Source organism: Lepisma saccharinum, chromosome 12 (genome assembly GCF_977018435.1).
Source record: "Lepisma saccharinum chromosome 12, izLepSacc3.1, whole genome shotgun sequence".
NCBI lineage: Eukaryota > Metazoa > Arthropoda > Insecta > Zygentoma > Lepismatidae > Lepisma > Lepisma saccharinum.
Window position 1 is genome coordinate 68,469,020 of NC_139240.1, and position 24,139 is coordinate 68,493,158.

At 37.4% G+C, this 24,139-nt stretch overlaps 1 protein-coding gene and 1 long non-coding RNA gene across 2 annotated transcripts in view; one reads left to right on the top strand and one right to left on the bottom strand.

Moving 5' to 3' along the window:
- Positions 1-24,139, top strand: part of LOC145996374 (uncharacterized) — an 86,624-nt gene that overhangs the window by 60,119 nt on the left and 2,366 nt on the right. Inside the window, exon 4 of the mRNA XM_083132804.1 lies at positions 1,294-1,476. Within this exon, the coding sequence (XP_082988930.1) occupies positions 1,294-1,476 (183 nt within the window). The remainder of the gene's footprint in view (positions 1-1,293; positions 1,477-24,139) is intronic.
- Positions 11,688-22,074, bottom strand: LOC145996528 (uncharacterized). The gene is made up of 3 exons (XR_014442794.1): positions 22,040-22,074; positions 12,769-12,947; positions 11,688-11,791 (listed from the first exon to the last, which is right to left on the bottom strand). It is a non-coding gene; the product is annotated as an uncharacterized LOC145996528 (long non-coding RNA).

A 24,139-nucleotide genomic window follows, 5' to 3' on the forward strand; every position in this document is an offset into this window, starting at 1 on the left:
TCCCACAATTCTGAATATATTAATTGTTATTCTCTATGTAGACACCTACTACTATTTACTTGGAGAGTCAAGAAAGGCAAAGGTTTAAAACACGAAGTTGATTGAAACATTAAATGGTTTGAAACTTGCTCTTGGAATTATCATTCCAAAGAGGTAAAGTTTTAAATCAATTAAGGTGAGCTGAAGCACTAAATAGTTTGATTTGATTTAGTTTATTTTACTTCGCGTTTTGTGCCTCTTGGCTAATTTGCGAAGATGGGGATGAGTGATGAAATGATGAAATTGATGAATGGACATTCACAAACAACCAAGCCCGACCGGGATTCGAACCCGGGACCCTTGGCGTCGCAGCGCGATGTGCTAACCACTCGGCCACAGGGTCGGGCTAAATAGTTTGAAACTTGATACTTGAACAGTTATCAAAGAAATAAAAAGTTGTCAAACAAAGTTGATTGAAACATTTTGGTACTTGCTGTTTGAACTGTTATCCAAGAAAGGTAAAGTTTTGAAACAGTCAAAGTTGACTCAAACGTAAAATAGTTTGTAACTTCCTATTTGAACTGTCATCCAATAAATATAGTTTTAAAACAATCAAACTTGATTGATATGTTAAATAGTTTGAAAGTTGTTCTTTGAACTGTCATCCAAGAATTGTAAAAGTTTTAAGACAGTTGATGGAAGCATTAAATAGTTTGTAACTTGCTATTTGAACTGTCATCCAAGAAAGATTACATTTTCGAACAATCAAAGCTGATTGAAACACTAAATAGTTTGTAACTTGCTATTTGAACTGTCATTCAAGAAAGATAAGTTTTAAAACAACCAAAGCTGATTGAAACACTAAATAGTTTGAAGTTTGCTATTTGAACTATCATCCAAGAAATATGAAATTTTCAAGTAATCAAAAACTAAACTGTCATACAAGAATTATGAAGTTTTAAAACAAAAAAACGTTGATTGATAAACTAAATAGTTTGAATCTTGCTATTTGAACTGTTATACAAGAAAGATTAAGTTTTAAAATAATCAAAGCTGATTGAAAAACTAAACAGTTTGAAACTTGCTATTTGAATTGTCATCCAAGACAGATCAAGTTTGTTTCACATGAAACGAGATGCTCCACTTAGCATATCAACACTTTACAATTTGCACAGAGGAGTTGCTTTCCAGGCACAATGACTCAGGGTAATTATTCTTCCCCAGAGTCTCTCCTTCGGCAGCGAATGAAAGCGTTAAAGAGTACTTAACATGCAGGCACCAGCCTTTTTTCTGATTGCTCGCATTGTGTTGCAGGAAACAGGAGGAGACCGTCCTGGTGAACATCAGCAACGCGTACCTGAGTCGCCGGAAGCTGCTTCTGAAGGAGCAGAGGCTGGAGAGGCTGCGGAAGGAGGCGGAGGAGAAGCAGAGGAGGGTCTGGAGCCTCCAAGAGCAGCTGGAAGACCTCGAGGACTCCAGGCAGTCCAATGGAGAAGGGTGAGTTTTTTTTCTTCTCGCTTTAATAACTGGACGTGCAGGTTTGCAAAACTACATTCAACACGTTTGATGTGAATGCAACGTCCCTCCAGGGGATAGGTTAGAGAACTGCTTAACTTCCCTTCCCACGTCTCGTTTTACATTAACCGTGGCGGACGCTACGACGCCAGGGGTCCCGGGTTCATTCCGGCATGGGTGTTTGTGAGTGTCCATTCATCAATTTCATGTAGAATCACTGATCCTCATCTTCGCGATTACCCAAAAGCGGCAGAAAAGCGAAGTTCAATAAACCAAGTCAATCAATTGTTTTACATTACTAGATTGATTGGTTGAGGTTTCAAGTCCGTTGTATGGATAGAGCTTTAAAAGGTTGGCAGTGAACAAGTGCCAGAAAGCTGTTGTGGTTCAGTTGATTTCCCCGTTAGCTCTCCCAGGGGAACTCAATTGGGACGTGATGGAAATTTCCGTGCTGCATGACCCTTCAACTAAGCAAGGACCCAGAATAATGTGGCACTTTCAATTCACCCCAAATCCGGTCCCCGTATAGCCGCGCGCGTGCATATGCTGCGACTGCTAACCCGAACACGATCACTTATGCATGTTCACGCACGTCTAGGCGTGTCAACTTTCAAGAATAAAATTTCGGGAGATTTCCTTAGTCTCCAAACCCTTTGGATTAAAATGTTACATTAAGGAAAATGTCCTGAATATCAGCTGTTACCTGTTTGTGATCTTGCTCCTGTGAATACAAAATTCAATCCACTTGATTAAAACAACTTAGTAAACAAAATCAATGTAGACTGATCAAGACTCTTCTGAAGCCGTAAACGAACTTCTTCAAAATGAAATGCCATAATTTATACCAAAAACTACATTTAAAAATTAATTAGCGTTTGAAACGCATATAATTCCACTGTAACCAAGATGGATCGATTTAAATCAGGTGATTTAAAAAAAATCACTGACTTAAACCACTTTAAATAAATAATTTACAGAATAATGTACATAAAGGTTTTGTAGATATCAGAATCACTTGTGGTGAAAGTACATTAATCTCGTAATCATTTAATTGTGTTTATTAGGCTCTAACAAAGGAAAATAAAGAAATAAAATATATGCATTGATGGAATGAAACTCATACGAAAGAAAATGTAATCACACATTTCTCTTAATTTAAAATTCAATAGTTTTTAATAGCAAAAATAGCAAACATTTTGTGTAGAATAATATACAAAATACTAATCATGTTAAACCATAAATAGTGTATCATTATCATTAAATATGGCAGCTGATATTTTGCAAACTTTCATTTAAAAAATTGCCAAAATTCATATACAAAGACTATGAAAAATATTTTAAGTTACAATTGTAGAGTACATCCAGAATGTTTTATTAATAATAACAACAATAATAATAATTCCTTTATTTAGCGGGCGAGGTTCAGCCGTAGGCTGCTCTGCAAAAGTTACTGAATTTATTACAGTTTCATTAACACACACAACAAACATTTCCATAGTAGGTTCATAATATTATGCATATGTATATTCAGTATGAGAAACAGAGAAATTTATATTTACATTATAACACCATTAAGCCTTGTTTCCATGATATGAAAAACTCATAATGCTTACGAAGGCAGACATTTATTTTATTATAAAACAAAGTAAACGTAACGTTTCAACCTTCTAGCAAGGTCTTCTTCAAACTCTGCACCAAGTACAAATGTTTGCTAGAAGGTTGAAACGTTACGTTTAGTTTATGTTTTATAATAATAATAAATTTCTGCCTTGGTCAGCATATTGAGTTTCTTATTATATTTACATATATTTTTTTAGTTGCTGAAATCAAACTGTTCAAATATTTTACAGTGCCGTTTACCAGAAAAAGCCTTTCCATAAAAATCATGTCTATATGTAAGGTGCCAAACACCATGCAAGAAATTTTAAGTTGGTTTTTAAAAATAAAACAAACAAAAAGATCGATTTATATTAAAAAAATCTATTTTAATCTTAAAAAATCATCAAAAATGTTGTTTTTTTAAAAAATAAAAATCATAATTTTTATCCACCCTGACTGTAAACATACTACGAAGTAAATCTTTATATCGAGACTTTGTATTTGTTGTTGTTTTCTGCAGCTCTCTTGTAGACACTGGCGCTACAATACGTTAAAATTTCCTATTTCTCACCTTCCCATTTACTTAAACAACGACTCACTTTTCACGATTTTCAATATAATATTGTGAAGTTTGATTGCTTGGTTTGCAATAAAAATATTTTTCCCTCGGCAAATGCAAACCAAAAGAAAATAAAAAGATGCAAATTAAAAATGTAATAAATCTCGTCATTCCGGGATATAACAAAGTTTGTTCGAGAGAGTGAGTTCGATTCCAACAGGGTGCGTAATCCTGGGGGAACGGGGGGATTTCCCCCTCACCAACAATAGTGGCATCAGAAATCCCCCACCAAACATTTCCGAGGGGGAGAGCTTTTGTTATAACACACAAAAGATAACCAATTACTTTTAATTTGAAATATACTTTACTAAGATTAATATCGAAAAAACACACAAATTAGTGTAGTTGTGAGTATTGAATTATCAAATCTACATCAATACACACAATAAATTATGCAAGACAATAATAACTTTGAAATCTAATTGATTTACATTAACATAAAGCACAAACTAAACAAAAACTTACACATAATAAAACCACTTCAACTATTTTAAAATTTATTAACATCTTTAACCGGTTAGTAAAGGAATTAGTTAGCTGCTTTGCAATATCTGATATGTATAGAAGTAACAAATTAATTTCCTTTATGTAATTAATAATAATAATAATATATTTTTAAATGAGTAATTTTTTATTACTTTTAATAACATTAGAAATATGTATATGGTATAATTTACACATGTGTTTGTGGGGGAGGGGGGTTTGAAGATTAAGAACTTTCTCTTCCCCCCACCAGTTTTCAATGATTTCGCACCCTGGATTCCAAGATATTCCCGACTATTCCGGGAAAGTTGGCAAACCTACACGCGACCCTGTTGGAAAGTTAGGAAACCAGCTCAGGAAGAACCGTGTGTTCTGTTCATCCAGCACCAAATGAAATGATCCAGCGATATTAACAAGAAGCACTTATGCACTCCGAACCCTTGTCTACCAAAAGGTGAAAATTTTCTATTATTATTTTTTTTTTCAAATTTTACTCCAAATCTCATGCTAGCAACCTCACAGGAATTAATTTTGTATGATAACTCCATAAACTAATGAATCAAATTAAAGTTGATGCACGTTTAGTGCACACATTTACACAGTTAAACTGTAATTTTGGTTTACTTGAAATGATTCTGTTCCAAGCATGTATTGTTAATGTATCATATGGAACAGCTGGTGATAAATAGGGCCTTGGATTTTTATGTAATTACACACTTTTTTCTTTGCATGTAGATAAGCAAAAATTGCAAATGTCGGCGAATTACGATATCAGGAACGATATATGTGAAATTTATGTTTCATATTTTCACATATTTTGAGGTTTATTACATATTTCCGTTTATCTTACATATTTTTACATAAAATGCAGTAAGTATTTGGACCACATTTCTGGTTTTGATTAATTTGGTATATTTTACTTCGCTTTTCTGCCACTTTTTGGCTAATAGCAAAGATGAAGATGATTGATGATATTATGAAATTGATGAAGGGACACTCACAACAAACAACCATGCCCAGGTCGGTATTCGAATCCGGAACACCCGGCGTCTAACCACGCCGCTACGAAGGTCGGCTTTTCTATTGTTTCTTTTATCGAGTAAGGAGCTATAATTCTGGGACAGACATTGAAACTGATTTCTCCAAAATTCAGGTTTTTACATATTACATATTAATAATTAATTTATTAACGAAATTCATATTGAAGACTTTGTTCTTCGCTGCTGCTGATTCTTGACATAGTGACTGTTGTTATTCACACTATCAATATATTGGATTATGAATTTCCCAGTGTAATTTAGCACATTACAATTTCATTATTTCAAGATAACTTCTTAGAAATATAATAATATTGAGAAATTAATTTAATATAATTACATTTTATAAGGTACGACCATATAGATGGACCACCTTGCGAACACGGGCTACCTTTGGCTCCCCTACCTTACCAAGTATTATCATTTAAATGATAATTTAACCTGAAAGGAGGGGATGTTGTTGAAATGATAATACTTGGCTTTACAACACCGTAGTGAGAAAAGAATATCCTGTCTGGGGTTACATGTATCTGTAGATAAGAATTCTTACTCACAGCCGCTATAAATATCACCCTTAAAAGAAAACAAACTAGTGACTGGAAAACAGCCAGTTGTGATAAAAAGCGTAAAGAGAACACACACGTGTGGCTGTGATGGGAAGTGATAAAAAATGGCCGAGGGCAAATATAAATCCCCAGGAAGAAACCCATCCAATACTTATCTGTTACGTTTCAGGGCGGTGAAATCCTTACACTCACGTGGATACCCTAGAAAGCAAGGCAATGTGGACATACACAAATCTTTCTTCGCTTGATCAAACATTGACACCACAGCTGTGGAAGTGCTTTAACAACGGGAAAATAAACATGGGTAGATTTTTATTCTCGGCAGGGGAGAGTAGTGATAAAATTCAAAGCCACAGACGCAGTTGTAACGGTCGTTGTAGAAAGTAATAGTTTCAATGTAGCAAACTTGCACTTGAGTAGGAGTCTGTTCTAGTCCAATGTTTCTCAACCGTCGGGAGATCCCGGGATGGGCATTGGGAGTTATTTGTGAATGTCCATTCATCGATTTTATCATATCAGTCATTCTCATATTCGCGATTAGCCACAAGTGGAAAAAATGCGAAGTACAATAAATAGGCTTACCATATTTTTCGGGTTTCGCGATCAACTCGTTACTGCTGAATTTTAGTTTTCTTTGCAAAAATAAATTGAAATTACTTAAAAGCCTTAACATTTTATTGGAACATTAAACTATAAATTGCACAAGAAAAAATATTAACATTATTTTCTAAAATCTCTTATGTTTGTTGAAGCAGTAGCATTAATAGCACTCCTATGTTTAACTGTTTTCACATGATCTTCAATATCACCTCTTCCTTTCTGTGCAAGAGAAAATACTCCATTACAGAGTGTACATTGCACACTGTCACTGTCGTTACACAGTTTCAAGAATTTGTATTCCTGCTGCAGGTTAACGTTAAATACACACTTTCATTTGCCCATTACCAAATGCAAAGCCCTTGTAAATAGTTATAATTACCAAAAACGTGTAGACGAGTTGCTTCACACGCTTGCAAGACCACCAAGACGCTCACGGAAACGGAACCGTTCGGAAGTAGATTTCTCGAAGAAAGAAAATAATCGATCGATCCTTGCTGGTCATAAATTCTGGTCGTCGATATTCAATACCGGTAGCTACTTTCATGTCCAGATTCTCAAAACCCCGGACATTTTGCAATCCCGGACAGCACTAAAAAACAGGACTGTCCGGGCTAACCCCGGACGTATGGTAAGCCTAACAATAAACCAAATCAATCAGTCAACCGCCGAGCTGCGGCCTAGTATAAATTAAGTCTTCATTGGAACGCCAGTTCGCTATCTTTGACAGCTCGAGAGAAAGCCGACCGGATGCGTATCTGCTGCTTTCGAGCGAGCACCTGTTTTTATTTTTGTCACTTTTACCTGCAGTGTTTAGATATCTATTCATACAGTGCGATGTTATACTCCCAAGGTATCCATATTGTATTAAAAAATAGCACAACACTCTCACAACCTAGCAAAGATAATCGCAACCTCACGTTATGAAATCTCTAAAGAAACTGATTTGGCAACATCTCATTTACCTCATGTGGACTTGACAAGAGCTGCCAGTTCCTAAAACGGACGCTTTTGGGGAAAGGTTTGAGAGGAGGATATACTGGGCTTCACGTGGATTTGACATGTGCTTGTCAGAGTGAAAACTTATCTTTCAGAACTTTCTTTGAAGTAAAGTGAAGTTCCGATTAGAACTGAAACTATAGGAAATCGACTTTAAATAAATAAGGTTTTATTTACCAAAATGTCTATTGTATAAGATACCACCGTTCAATATGCAATATCCATAATGCCAGTAATTCGGTTGCATATAGAGATTAGAGATTTGGTCAAAAATGCGGAATCACAAGTCGCTGCTATCATTCATCGATACTGATCGACCGCAGTCAGCCACGCGACGGAAAACACGAAAGTCAAGCCAGTGTTACCACAATATGAGGGCATAATTTCCCTTTCCAAGGGGCAAAATTTCCCTTTTTGGACCAATTTTTCCCTTCACCTAAGCAAATTATATAATAATAATAATAAGTAGCCTAGTAGTAGTAGCAGCAGCAGCAGCATTATTAGTGGTGGTGGCGGAATTATACGTTAGAATAAAAACATTTTAAAAAATTTTCACATTTCAGTTTCATCACTTCCTGACCAGATGTCCCAGGTTTGAATCCTGGTCAGGAATCTATTTAATCGTTAATCCTCATCGTTATTATTTATCCAAAGATGCATAAAAGCAACGTACAATAAACTTAAAGGAGCAGAAACAAGTACGAGTAGAAAAATAAATAACATAAAAAATGTGTATATGAAATTCGAAATTAACATAAACTGTAGTAAAAATGACTTTAAAATTTCCCTGCAATTGTGGTATTTTTCATCGAAATTCCCTTTTCCCTTTTGGCTAAAATTTCGGTCCGAATTTCCCTGCAAAAGGAAAATTTCCCTTCATTTGGCAACACTGAGTCAAGCACGAGAGTTGTAAACAAGTCACGTTCCACTGACTCATAATTTGCAGTAGCATTGATTGGAAGATGTTCTGGATGAGTGAATCACCCTTTCCTGAAGGAGACGCCGGTAGCAAAAGGGGGGAAGAAAGTCAAGCGGAACCACGCCCACGCAGAACAGGATTGTATTTACGACCAAACAGGTCTGCTCGCTTTCAGGACTTCCTACAGCCTCGAGAAAAACAGCAGCGGAAGACCAAAAGGACAACTGAAAATCAACGTAGACACCGGATGACTCGAGGTTTGTTATAGCTAACGTTGTAAAGCAGCTCCGCCAAGCGGTGGGGACTGGAACTCTTCCGGAATTGCCAACGGGAAGTTGCAACGCAAACAAATTATCTCAATATAGTTGGAATGGGCACTGCTACTGAAAAAAGCAAAACATAGGACAAGAAAATATGAATTTTCCCCCATGTTGCAAGTGAAAGCGGCTTTTTATGTTGATTAAGCTTGATACGATGTGTAAAATATATGATGAATAATTACGTTACAGAAGACTCCCATGTATTCCTTACGGACAAACAACTTCAACTTGAAATTACGGCTAATCAAATTAAAGTTTCTACTTTTCCTAACACAAGTAAAATCTTCAACCTGTCCTATTCCCTCTGATGTGTTTTTCTACACCAACGGAAATTTGATACTCCCATAAGCATAATGCTAACAGTTTTCTCCCCCTCCTACAAAGCGCACAGACCTCTCTTTCCCTAGCTTGCCACAGGGAAAAGTCGCTGGGGAGGAGAAGTTCAGGGTCCTCGCGTCTGGCTGGACGTGGAAACTGATCAAGTGGAACTTTATGCCCAGCTTGGCTAATCGGGACTATACCGCAGGGTGGATAAATATAATGATTTTAATTTAAAATACCATATTTTATTTTCTATTTAAATCGCTTCTTGTGCTTTTCAAAAACGCATAAATTTGCCTCCGTGTTTTTAGGCACAGTACATACAGATATATATATATATTTTATTTCGTATTAAAAGCAGTGGCGACGATTAGGGGGGCAGTCCCCCCCCCCTTTTGTCACTTTTGTCCCCGCACTATGCTAAACCTTATCTGCAAAGGGAAGTAAACTGTCCTTGCCCTCCCAATTTTGGAACCAAATCGCCGCCACTGATGAAAGGTGTTTCTAATCTGTTTCTGATACTGTAGAATATAACCCTATTTTGAAAAAGTGGTTTAAATGTGTTAAGGAAACTACAAAATAACTTCAGTACATTTTCTTCCAGTAAAAATAAAACATTTGTTATTTTCTGTGTCTTTGAGGCTGAATTTTGGCGAATTTTTAAATAATAGTTTGCAAAATATCAGCTGAAATGTTTATTTATAGTTTAATGATAATAACACTATTTTCAGTTTAACATGATCAATATTTTGTATATTACTTACTCTACACAAAATATTTTATATTTTTGCGTAAAAATTATTGTTTTTAAAGCAACAGAAATGCAATGTGTTGTGTTTACATTTTACATATAACTCTTCCGTATGAGCTTCACCTCATCAGTACATAATATTTTGTCCCCATACATGGACGTTTGCAGGATTTTTTCCAGGGAGGGGCAAATAAGGTATTTCTTCTCCAGGGGAGCAAAGGAGGCATATTTTTTCCCCATAATAATGATACCCCCTCATAAAACACTATTTCGGTCTGAAATTATAGTTTTCAATGAATTTATAATAATTAACATATATTAATGTGACTGAAATGAAATTATGTGTGAAATTATAATATTTGGGTAGAATTTCATTTTCCAGGGGGGCGTGGCCCCCTTGCCCCCCCTTCCGGACGTCCATGTCCCCATACTTTTCCTTTGAAAATGGTAGAGTATATAAGATTGATTGAATGATTAGGAGATTTAGTACTTTCACCAAAAGTAAATCTGATATCTACAAATTAATTATTCTACGAATTATTTCATTAAGTGATTTAAATCACTGAAATGAATCAACCTTTGCTGGACCGACAGTTTAAATGTGATGAGGCACATAAGAAGAGGCTTCTGCCCCCTTCGCCCCCACGTTAACCAGCCACTGGTATAAAAAGGCCCCGCTTCCTGACGTTTAAAACTAACAGCAAGTGAGAGAAGAAGGTAAAAGAAAAAAATAATGCAACTTACATAAATAATACAGAAGGTTGTTCAGGATGCATCCGAACGACTTTGCGACGCCACTGCCATCTGTGGGATTGAGATGGAGTGACGGTGCAGCTGTTGTTATACTGACAGCATTTCCAGTTGGCGGTTGAGAAACAACGAATCAGCGATCAGTTGAATTATCTTCGTCTGACATCGGGCATTTTCGTGTCACAAGGCATCCATGGTTGCTGGCGGGACGAAACAAATGAGCATCAGGATACACAGCATGTTGCCGAACGTACTGTAAAACGGTGGGGAGTTGATCAGCGAAGTTACTGGATAAAAGTGGTACAATAGTACACAAAACTCCCAAACACTGTACAAAAGACAGACGTACGCTTGGCAACGTTGCTTCAGGAGAGCGATGTTACCCCTACAGATTGTAGTTCTCAACTGAGGTTGTTCACTCTCATCGATTGGTGGACAGAAAGGAGCAAGAAGTAGGTCATCCGCCAGTTGGGTCTACGATCAGTAGTCAATACATCAGTCTTGTATCGCAGCTTCCCTGTGCCCGATTGTCGTGCGTGTAGCTGTCAAAAGGATGAATCGTTTTGGGGAATGGTACGTCATGGCCCATTTCCATGCACATTACCCTTTAGTAAAACAGTGTCGGGAGAATGATCTGACCGTCGGGGAAACCACTGTGAAAGAAACAGTGACCCAGTGCACGCAACAGGGCCTGTTGGTAAACATTCGGCTGCAAAAGGCACCTGTAAGGATACACCAGTCAAAGTATCGCCTGTAGTGATGGAGACTTTCAGTCATTCATTATGACTTCCATCTTCCCCATAGACATCCATTGTTTGTACGGAGGAGACACTCAACAGGTGCGCATTCATATGGACAAGGCCTCAAGCCATAGCACCCGAACATCCCTCCCATTTCAGGACATTCTGGTGATAAGCCCTGGCGTAAGTCCTATGGATTTCTGTGCATTCGAACTCTTGAAACGACGTCTGAAACATCGCACCCTCCCCGGTCTTTGGAAAGCCTGCAGAGAGGAATGGGGTAGGATTCCCATGCCCGTTCTCAAACATAGTTTGTTGCAATGGAAACTCCGATACAACGCAACTGGAGATGGTAGTAGGCATTTCATAACGTCACTACGCCTTGAAAGTCATTCGGATGTATCCCGAATAACCTTCTGTAATAGAGGTTACAAGTACCTACAATACCTTTTGCATCTTTTCGTTCGCCTTAGTTTTCGGTTTTCTCTTCACACTGAACGGTTCTTTGGAAATACTTCAGAGATGATGCTGCAAAACCTAAGCATCAGACTGTACGTCAAGACTACAGCAGTTGCCAATAATTCACCACTGTTATTCTGCAAGAAAATAAAACTTTAACATTGACAAAGTAATAAATAGACGTAAAAAAGAAACAGGCAAAAGATGTAACATATACTCACATTTGGTTGTCATTGATTCTTTTCAATTATAGTTATCAATATCACTTCTTCTTTTCTCTCGAAAGTGCAATGAAAGTCATTGCCTGATAAGCTGAAATAATGCAGAGACCCGAATATAAAAATATCGCAAATACCCGTTATTCGTACTCTTCCGCGAATTCGGATAACAAGGCAAAGAAAGCAAAACAAGAAATACACACAGATGGAAAGAAAAAAAGGTACAAGGTACTCACCGTATGCGGTCCACGTCGTCCAGGAATCCCTGTGGTACATCTTCAAATGGTTCGGTTTTGGCGGCGTCATTTGACTCGTGAATTCGTCCCAGTGGCGTCTCGTGAACGCATGCGGTTCATGCTGCGCATGCGTCAATTGTGGGGAAAAGGACAGCTTGCTCTGCGACGACATTCATGAGCATTTCTACATTCTAATTTCTTCATATAGGAGAAGTATTTATTTTACACGAGAGCGCTCAACTAAGCTTATATTACATTTCTTGGATCTGAAGTGAAAGAAAGTAATAATTCTTTTCCCACAATTGATGCATGCGTCACTCCAGATCCAAGAAATATAATATAAGCTTAGTTCAGCCTCTCGTGTACAATAAATGCTTCTCCTATATGAAGAAATTAGAATGTAGAAATGCTCATGAATGTCGTCGCAGAGCAAGCTGTCCTTTTTCCTACAATTGACGCATGCGCTCACGAGACGCCTCTGGTTCGTCCCCACCAAGTCACGCGCTGCCGGTCCGCCTGGTCGCTAGGTGAAGCGAACAGAGCACGGAAGCCAGCCACTCCCGGCGAACAACACTTATCGCGCACTTAATAAAGATCTTCCGCTGAAAGGCAAAATACATTGACAGGCTTTGAGACACTGTACCTACCTTTGGCACTTACCTTACAATCGCGATATCCTGACGTTTCCGTCAAAGGGTCCGGCTCCCAGGAATAGGCTTCAGAGTGATTGAAGTGAACACCCTGGCTGTCGTCATCAAAACGCCACTGTCGCAGGAAGATTTAATTTCCGTCTTTTATGGTTGGTTGCCTCTCCGCTCACTGCCAGTGGCGGCGCCAGCCTGAAACAAGTGAAGGATTATACAGCGTAAGTCAAAATGATGTTCCCGATTTCAGTGTCTATTTATTTCATTGTAATGATACGTAAATGACTGAGATTACACACACAGATTGAAAAACTCAAAAAGTTTTTCCTGGCATATTATAAATGTTCTATGTGCGGTCCACGTGTTACACGACACACATCTAGTCTACTCGTATAATCAAGTACCTGCCACACTCTTCTTTCGGCTATGGCTGCAGTGATGCGCTCACGCAATTCCACCAATGTTGTAGCAAGTGGTGGCACAAAAACTCGATCCCTGATGAAACCCCATAGGAAAAAAATCACATGGGGCGAGATCTGGGGATCGTGGTGGCCATTTCATTAAGTCTTGACGTGGACCGACATGCTAGGAAGAGTATGGAAGGAACTTGATTATAGACTAGATGTGTGTTGTGTAACACGTGGATCACACATAGAACATTCATAATATGCCAGGAAAAACTTTTTGAGTTTTTCAATCTGTGTCTGTAATCTCAGTCATTTACGTATCATTACAATGAAATAAATAGACACTGAAATCCGGAACATCAGTTTGACTTACGCTGTAGATTTCGGTTTCAAATTCTTGGGGTGATAACTGATACCACCCTAAAGGTGACTAAAAGGCGCTACCTCTGGGTATACGAAGGGTTCGCCAATGACCGGGGGCACTACCCCGCAAAAAAAAGTTTCTGTAGCTTAGAATAAATTAAAATATTTTTAGAAATCAGATCTTTCTTTTAAAAATGCATGTATATAGGTTACAATTGGTTTCTTCTTTTCAGTTATTGTACTTGGGATATACGGAAGATCTAGCTAAATATAAATATGATAAAAATATTTGTTAATAAAAACTACCATTATACGAGATCATGGTCATTCTTTGTTAAATCAACCAATGAAAAGGCACTTTTCAACTTCACAAATTTTGATTCATTTGAAATTTGGCATACTGAAAGGGCCACCCGAGGTGTGTGTGACCTATGAAAAGTTGCAAATCCATATTTTTTTCTATTTCCGAAATTACAGGGGTGGAAAATGTGGGAATTTCGATCAATTTTTTTTCACCATCTTGTTAATTTTGAATTGCAAGACTTCGGCACTCAGGACACCTATAGAAGTGATCCAGATGCGGTCTTGAGCTCTTTCACACGAAATAGACAGTGTATGCGTATGTAAGGGGGGTGGGGAGTTTTGAAGGTGGTGAAATCAAAATTTTGGTAGCCATTTTCTCACAAAAAAGTCTTAATTTTTTTTAAAAAAATATATGTGCTATGCATACACTATTACTCAATAACTGTACAAAATTTGAAAATGGGATGCCAACGGGATCCCGAGTTATGTTAGATTTTATGTTAGGTAATGCATGATAACATATTTTCATAGGTAAATTCCAAAAATTCAAAAGTGTTATTTGAATTAACAAACATGAAGGTGGTATTTACTTTCCAGGTTCTTAGAAATGCAGGGTGATTCAAAAGTCAGGTCCAATAGAAAACAACGTTATTAGTGCACAAAGTTGTTGGAAATATGTGACACCCCTGTTTAGACTGGTCTCTGGTACGAGGCTCAGCGATAGCCGAAAATGCCATGTAGCCGCACTGTTTAACCAGGAATGCCTTACGTCATCGCAATACCATACAGTACTGGGTAAATTAAGAACTGGAGAATTCTGCCCAGTTCAAATTTATCTATAGCGCGAGCGACGATGCGTTGGTGGACCCATTTCAAACTCCCTTCCACAGGGGCGGCTCGAGATAAAATGTTCAGCCGTGTGAGGTTGATATTTGGAGCCTCCCACTACTTACCATGGTTCTCCATGTTGTAGATTTACTGTTTTAATGACGAAAAATGGCCTTATTTTTAAAATACTTTAAGTCTTACTGTTAAAAGAACACGTTTTTTGTAGGTATATGTTTATTTAACACCTACATAATGACAACAAAATAATAGTAATCTCTTAGCTTAAATTGCCCCATGATTTTCCAATATACTTATTGTGTTATGCAGCAGTAACTTAAATTAATTCTTGTCAACAAGAAATCCAACTCTTAAAACAAATAGCCGCCGTAGTGGTTGGGATCCCACTTTAAACTGTAGGTCCAGTCCCGATCAGCCTTTCTGTGCATAAAGTGGACTTAAAAACTCAAAACAAATAGCCACGCCGCGGTGGAGGCACATCTTGGTTTGGTGATTGATTGATTTGCTTTATTTTACTTCGCTTTTGTGTCACATTTTTTTGCTAATTGCAAAGATGGAGATGAGTGATGATATGATGAAGTTGATGAATGAACACTCACAAACATCCATGCCGAGGCCGGCATTCGAACCCGGGACCCCCTGGCGTCGTAGCGCGATGTGCTAACCACTCCGCCACGGGGGCCGACTACATAGTGCTTTGGATCTCACTTTAAACTGTAGGGCCAGTCCCGATTAGACTGAAGTGGACTTGCAAGCAAACAAATAGTCAGAAATAAGATTTTGGCGCTAATCTACCCGGGTCCGCGCTTTTTCTTTTTCCAGTCAACTTGTGAATGCGGGTTCATTTCTTGCTCTCTAATTGGCTGTTGGAAAGTTACGGTGCTCAGATTGTGAGAATATCTTATTTGCGCTGTACGTTAGGTTAGGTTAGGTTAGAAAGCAGCAAATTTGCGCTGAAAATAGGAAATAAGATATTCTCACAATCAGAGCACCTTAACTTTCCAACAGCCAATCAGAGAGCAAGAAATTAACCCGCATTCACAAGTTGACTGGGAAAAAAAATCGCCCCCAGGTCGCCCGGCCTTGCCCTTCCAAACTTTCGTCGCACTTCCACTATGTTCTCACCTAAACAGAATATCTGGCAACACTGCTGTTTGAGGTAGCTCATTATAACCAAACATTGCAATGAAATCTGTGTTCAATTTTTTTGTGTTTCTTTCTGCCGAAGTAGCAAGACGAGTGTGATGCTGTTCTCACTGCTTCACAGCTACTTGTTAATTCAAGATGCGAGAAGAAAACGAGATTATGCAAATAAAACGGTCTGCACCCGAGTTTAATGAGCAAATTCCGTCCCGTTTTGCAGGATCCTTCAATTCACTTGTTTCTCATGAGGTGTGGTTTTGTTTTTTAAGAAAGCTACATGCTCACACATTTACGTTCTAGTCAATGCTTGTCGGTTCTTCTTTATTTTTTGGAACGTTCGTTGTGAAAGTAAGCACCAACGCACTTTCTCTTGTTTAGGTTATTTCCTTCATCTTAAAACCTTACGAAAGTTTGTCAAAAAAATTATAGCTAGTTATATAGATAAATACAAACACGTAATTATGTTCTAGGTAAATTCTACTCCTACCCAGAAAACATATAGACCGTGAAAAATCCCGCAACAATTTTTACGTAGTAAGAATAAATCTTTGCCAATGGCGCAACCACAAGGGGGCAGGGGGCATTGCCCTCTTCAACTATGGACGGAAACCGATCATTGGAGGGGGGGCAGGAGGGGGCAGAGACAGGGACGTATTTAGGGGGTCCGGACCATCCCCGAAAGACTAAGTACTAAAATTTAATAATGAAAATATGCTCGTTTAGCATTTGTTGTATAATCGATGGTTATTAATTTTCTCTGCACTTATTGGAAGTCAAGGATTATAGTGGGATCATACGGCTTTGAAGGACAGTTCCAAAGATTTATGCACACTGTTACGAATATTAATGTGCATTAAATAATAACCAGGAACTTTGCTTTTCGTCAAATGGATCTAACATCCTTTTCTATTCACTATGTATTCAATTCTTCATCTATTTGACATTAATTTCTTTGCCAGGGTACAGTAACCCCCCCCCCCCCCGAGTTACGTAAGTAATGTGTTCCGTAAACCTATACGTAACTTGAATTTTAAGTAAGTCGAATTTGTAAATTACTTAAGTGTAACTTCGTAAGAAACTGCAATATTTATTATCATTGTATGTAATGTATATGTATATTATTTACACAGTAATATTTTATAAATGAAACATCATGCAGCAGTGTTTACTCGGATATAAACTATAGAAGTTTGAAAAATATATAAAATAATATAAAAACGAACTGAAATCACACCTTTCAAATAAAACAAATTTATTGTAGCAGCTACGTACAGTTATTACGTAACTGCGAATTTACGTAAGTCCGGGGGTTGTTACTGTACTTGTTTTTCCACAAATTTTGCCGATCTTAACTACAGGTAAGCTCGATAATAAATATGTGCTGTTATATCTCTATTCTCATTCGAACTTTTTGCCTATTCATGTAATACTAATATAATATTAATTAGTTTATGTTTTAATTAGTGTTACTAGAATTTAATATATTTTAAATTAAACTATTATTATTATTATTCCTGAGACACTTAGTTCGGACCTCCCCAAGGCTAACAACATCTAAGAGAAGTATGACGAAATAGGAATTCAATATGAAATTATACAGTGACTAGAAAACGGAAAGCACCTAGCAGATTCGAACACACAGAAGATACAAACTTTGAAACAACCAAAGAAATGCTTAGAGAAATATATTATGAAATATTAGATACAATAACGTTTCAAATGAAATAGATATTTTCTCAGAGCTACGATGAAACTGCTAGTAATTATGTAACCATCCCCAGTTGCTGAATGTGAGAATGATAAGAAAACTGAGTCCGAAATTGCTGCGTATGGAATTGAACGAGATTCTTTCATCCAGGCGATGGAAATATTTAGACCTATGCCCTTTAAATACACCATAATTTATTTATTTGTTTATTTATTTCGAACACACAGGCACATGCCCAATTACAGTGTTCACAGAGTAAACAAGAAAGTAATACAAAATACAAAAATAATATTACATCAAGTGAGAAATATGACATTTAAATCTACAACATACTTATAAACATGACTGATTTCATATATTGCTTGATTTGATAGAGTTTATGTAATATTTGTATACAAGTTATACAGAGGTAATCAGCTTATATACATGTAAATAGTAGTAGTAGTGTAATAGAGATACTGAGTAATAAGTTGCACATATGAGACACACAATGATAAACAAACGACAGTGAAATTGAAACAGTATTTTATATTAAATAATGTTAAACAAAAATATAGATAATGTCTAATTTAGGTTGAGATTATGAACAGAACAATCTTAATTGTGTCCTGTTTGTATAGGCTACAGTGTTCAGAAACTACAATGGCTTTTAAATCTGAAAAGATCGATAGTAGGGTTATTACTAGACACTGAGTCAAACAACTTGCACATTCTCCTCAGGGGTTCCATTTCAACCATGTTGGTTCTTCCATGCGAGATTTTAAAGAGATTATTCTGAGTCTTAAAATAGCGTTTGGAACATAAAAGTTTAATTGTGAGAGTAGAGCTGGTGAATCTATTTTTCCGTTGACAAGTGTTTGTTGTGTTTTGTTGCACTTTCTACTATTATTGTAGGTTATTTCAGTTAATCCAAACTTTCGTTAAACCGGTCAACTTATCCCCCATTAGTCCGGATTAACGAGGTTTTACTGTACTACATAACATTCAAGAAACCATTTTGTTATTGAATCACTGCTTCCATTGTTGTTTACTCTAACCGATATCCACCGATAGCCGACACCGATGCTTGAAATTACATCAGAATATTAAATTACATGTCATATTATCACAAAATTAAGTTCTTTTTATCCAAAACTGGGGCAAAATAAAAAAAATTGAATTTTGCATAATTTCCAGGATAATTTGATAGATTCCACGAAAGTGTCGCAGCATTTTTGCGAACCCGTGAAGGACCAAATTCAGAAAAGTATCGGCTTTTGTATCGGTAAATAAATTACAACCGATATTTACCGATATCGATAACACAGCATCGGTATCCGTCCAGCCCTAGTGCAGTTATATTATAATAATTCTAATAATTACAAAAAATTACCATAATTTTTATTAATAATAATCAATTATTGCACGAGTGTCACATACATATTTTATTATTCACTTAACCTAAAAAATATTAATGTTGCAACAATGTTTTTTTTCTGTACATATACGTGCAGTTATGTGGTAATTATAATCAGTGTGTTATTTAAGAAATGTCCAGTGGGGGTGAAATTCTACTGACTGTCTAGGGACAGCATGTGATAATGACTTTATGCCATATAACATTCCCCCCATTCATAAAATTTATCAAGCAGAGGGGGGACACAAGTACCCAGAGGGGGAGAAATCCCCCTCATCCCCCCTACAAATACCACCCTGATTATAATAGTTGCGAAAATTACTACCAGGGGAGGGACCATGGGGGCCATACCCACCCCCCTCGAACCATGAAATATTTCAATGTGCCACGAAAATAACATCGACGATTTTTCAAATTTGTAAAAATTTCAATTTTGCCCTTGCATAAATGAATGTGTTTGTAGTGTAGAGAGGCAGGCTCCAGAAATTTCTAGTCTGCAATATTGGCTAGTTTTATTTATAACCATTGATACAAGGCTACCAGCGATTAGGGGGCTTAGGGGCAGTTGCCCACCACCAGTAATGTGCCGTAGACTATAAGTTTACGTCTACATGCGTTGTCTACACGTAATCTACGCATAGATTACATTGGGTTGTAGTTTACATAGACTACGTAGACAATCTAAAGTGCATTTTCAAAGGTTTCATGAAAGGAAAGTGACATTTTTAACTATATTGGTTCCTAACGAAATGAAAATAACCCTATTTACAACAAAATTTATCTTCTCTTCTATTATCAACTATGGAAGAAGATAAATAGTATGCAAAAAACAACAACAGATGGCAGTCGTGAGGCAAGAGTGGTCTTTTCCCCATAAAACACTAGAATATTTCCTATATTAGGTTCCTTCCTAGGTGAGAAATTGTTCGAATTTGGAAGAAAGAGTACGAAAAGTTTTCCTCACACATCAGCAACTGATACGCAGTATAATTTTCTTTTAATTCCACGGCGCACTTTGCTAAGTTATCACCTTAAGCCATGTTGTTTACACAGATTACGTAATATACGTGTATAAAATAGTCTACGTGAAGAATGTAGACTATAGTTGTTTACGCGTAGACGCACATCACTGCCCACCACCCACTTTTGCCCCTGTACTATGACCTCTTAATGCTAAGCCTTGTCTACTTTGACCCGGTGGAGGCACATAGTGGTTTGGATCCCACTTTCAACTGTAGGTCCAGTTCCGATTAGCCTATCTGTGCATAAAAGTGGATCTAAAACCCAAACTTTTCTGCCAAGAAAAAAGTACATTGTCCTTGCACCCCAGTGTTGGCACCTAAAACGTACAGCCCTCAACTCCTTTTTTTTATTTTTGTATGAGAAAGGGAAGCATTTTCTTCCAATATACAAGTATTTTTAGATGCTCTAGTACATTTGCATTGCTATGCTACTTTTTATTCCCATAAAATGTTTATACGTCTCTTGAAAAGTATTTTTTTTAGAGTGGTGAACTTTGGGTGACCTACCTTATACATAAACATGTTCGGATCTGGCCCCTCCCTCAAACAAATCCTGGGTATGGGCCTGTTACCAACCAAATGTACACTGTTCTTACAAGCATGGGTGACGTGTCGGAACACATATCCCAAAGGATGGGGTGGGGGCTGATAGGCTCACAACGTGGATTTTGTGACGTGTGTACGTCACCTTTCGGATTTTACAAAGAAAAGTAATACAGAAACATTGAAAACACTACAGAAATGTGCAATTTATGTTGAATTTACGAAGATTTAGTGGCAACGAATTTTGCACATTTTTACGGCGAGCCTGCTCAAAACAAAGATTACTAAGATTTGGCACATCAATTTGTTTGTTTCTTAAATCACTGAAAACAATAATCCATCTTTGTTCTACACTTCCTGTTTTTACCCCATTCACAATCACACAGGGTGAACGCTAACGTGCAAGATCTTGCAGTCGACTTGAAGCTTTGTATGGCTCGCCAGACTCGTATATCAAAATAATTGGAATTTCGAGATCTTCATTGTTAATAAAATATACGGGAGAAATGGAATGTCAATAGGGGAGACTGGAGGGTACAAAATTAACTCTAATTACCCTGAAACAACACCTAGGAAACACATGTTTGGATTCTTTCAACGACAAAAATCCAAATGGAATATGGGTCACTGGGAACGTGCAGCATATAGCAAGCTGGAACTTGTTTCCCTGCGCAAAGCGAATCGACGCGACGCAATACTATACAACACAATGCGGTCAATTATCCTGAAATCGCGTGTCGAAAAATGTATACTTCGATGCAACACTTTTCTGTTTCGTATGTTTATGTTGCATTCTGCATACATGTTGTTATGTGTGATGCATGAGTGTTAGTGCACATTGTACATTGAGTTGGTGTTTTAAATCCACTTTATGCACAGAAAGGCTAATTGGGACTGGACGTACAGTTTAAAGTAAGATCCGAACCACTATGTCCTATCTACGGGTACCGACCCGTTACCCCTTGATTACAAGGCACATTGTACAATGAAAATGTATTTTAACGTGATCTGGTAATGCAAATTCAGCTTAGTTTCTAACACCTCACTACTATTAGCAATAGTATAAAGTACTATAATCATGCACTCACAGACGACAGTAAGAAAATATGCTAAATTCTAAGACAACACAGTAAAACTAAGGTGAAGAAACATAACGTAATGAAGCACGATCACAAACAACAGCTTATTGCTACACACTAGTGCAGACACGATTGTAATAACATAAATATTTTCTTCGACAAACCACCTTTACAATAATCCACAATTATTCACTTTTCTGCATGTATGATGGGGGTAACGATTAACGAAATGAAAACATTGCCCGATTTTCTGTATTAGGCAACAAAACAGAACATCAATTGGACATTTATTGTGTTAATTTCTTACCTGAAGTGGTGATCTGAGCGCAGATAAAATTTACATGAATTACGGGTACTTCTCGATCGATACACACGCACACGAACTTTTGGACGTCAGAAACATAATGTATACACACGAAGAGAATATTATTAGAGTCTAATTTAATTAAGTTATCAAATTAACGTGTAAATACAGACCCACTTTTCTTGCCGCCACAAGCACCTGTACAGTCTTCGCGCCAACTGCCAAAAATTAACGCTGTAGGGCGCTGGTGTCGCACCCCGATGTTCACTGACACAGACATTTAGTACCAGCACGCCGAGACAGAATGCATAACTGGGACTGACTGCAAAATGGGATACTTTTCTAAGTGAAAATAATTCATAGGAACGAACATGATATAGTAGAAAAACGTATTAACATTCTCGATTTTAGGGATTGTAGTTGACCCTTGATGAAGGGATTTCAATGCAAGTCTTGTCAGCAGCAGATAAATTGTTCATACTGACCAGGTTGCAAAAAACGTAACAGGCAGAATAAGAGCATCAAGCAACATATGTTTTCGTTGCTTTACACGAATGCTTTTGAAAGACGTAGAAGGATAGAATTGGTATAATTACTGTGTGCTTTTACGTGTGCATAAAATATTTACACAGCTATAGAGAATCATTAAGTTGAGGACGAATTGCATGTTTTATGACATAGCTGAAGTGTTGATAAATAAAAGTCGAAGTTTTGCACAACATTCAAAGTGAAGTAGCCTACATACCATGATAAAGAAAATGTCGTTTCGTCGAATTCGTAACGATATTTTTCACCCTGCTACGCATTAAAATAATGACTGCTTGATTGATTGGTTTCACTTCGCTTTTCTTCCACTTTTGGCTAATCGATAAGATGAGGATGAGTGATGATACGATGAAATTGATGGAGGAACGCTCACAAACACCTATGGCCAGGACGGGATTTTAACACGGGACCCGCGTTGTGCTAACCACTCTCTCTCTCTTTTTTTAAGGAATACCTCTACTCGGCAGTATCCCCCGTTATTGACACATTTCTCAAACTTTCACAGATGTCAATTTTCACTGTATTCTCGTTTTTACTCATTTTCGGACAAACACAAATATCCAAGTCCTAGCCGGGATTCGAACCCGGGACCCCCGCTTTGTGGCGCTGTGCTAGCCACTCCGCCACAGAGGCCGATAGTAAAAACAAAAGATATAGATATGAAAGCATATACAACATGAAACCCATGCGCAACCACAATTTTTTGTCTGCGGGGAGGGCAAGTGACTGGATCCATTGGAGTGGATGACAGAAATTTCTGTAGTGGGGTCAGGTCAATGATAAAACTTGAATAGTAATAATAATTATTATTATCATGCTTATGATTGTTATTATAAAATAACTATTATAACCTAAAAAAAATAAACCAATTTTATTCCAGATTGATTCTCATTATCACTATCATATAAAATAATTGGTTTCGGTCCATGATTGGGGGCAATGCCCCTCTGTCCCCATTGGTTGCGCCACTGACATCTATACAGAAGTTACTTATAATATAACTTTTACCAAAGGCGTAACTTAGGACCTAAATTTGTGGGAGGGGGAGCAGAATCTAAAAGTTTTCAAGACCATAAAAACACCATCCTGCTTTGATAAATAACTGTTACATTTACAAAATCATAAAAATTACTCGTTACTTTGCTCCTCAGGTTCCAGGAAGTTAACAAAAGTATCTTTAACATAAATGTTCATAAACCTGAAAATTTTGAGACCGCAAGTGTCCCCCCTTATACACGCCAAGTTATGCCTATCACCTTCAAAACTGTGTAATAAAGACATGTTTTTCTTCTGTAGAATCCACCTTGTTTTTTTTTATTTAATGTTTGTTTTATGTACACTTTATGCACAGCAGATAGGCTAATTTGGACTGGACCTTCAGTTTAAAGTGATATCCGAACCACTTTGCGCCAACACCAGGTATCAAAACCGGGACCCCCTGATTACAAGGCGACGATATTACTACTGCACTGTCGGGGACATCATCGACCATGTTACTGATAACAAACATAAGCACTAAGCAAGTTTACACATGTATACGATTAGTTTGTCTCAAACTAGTAGAGCACGGGTTCTCCCCAGATCATGTCATAATCCCCATAAAGTATTATGACAGTCAGTCTACTACTACTACTACTACTACTACTACTACTACTATCCCCCCAGTGGCGACCATTAGGGGGGCCCACTGCCCCCCACTATGCTAAACCTTATCTACAAAGTGAAAT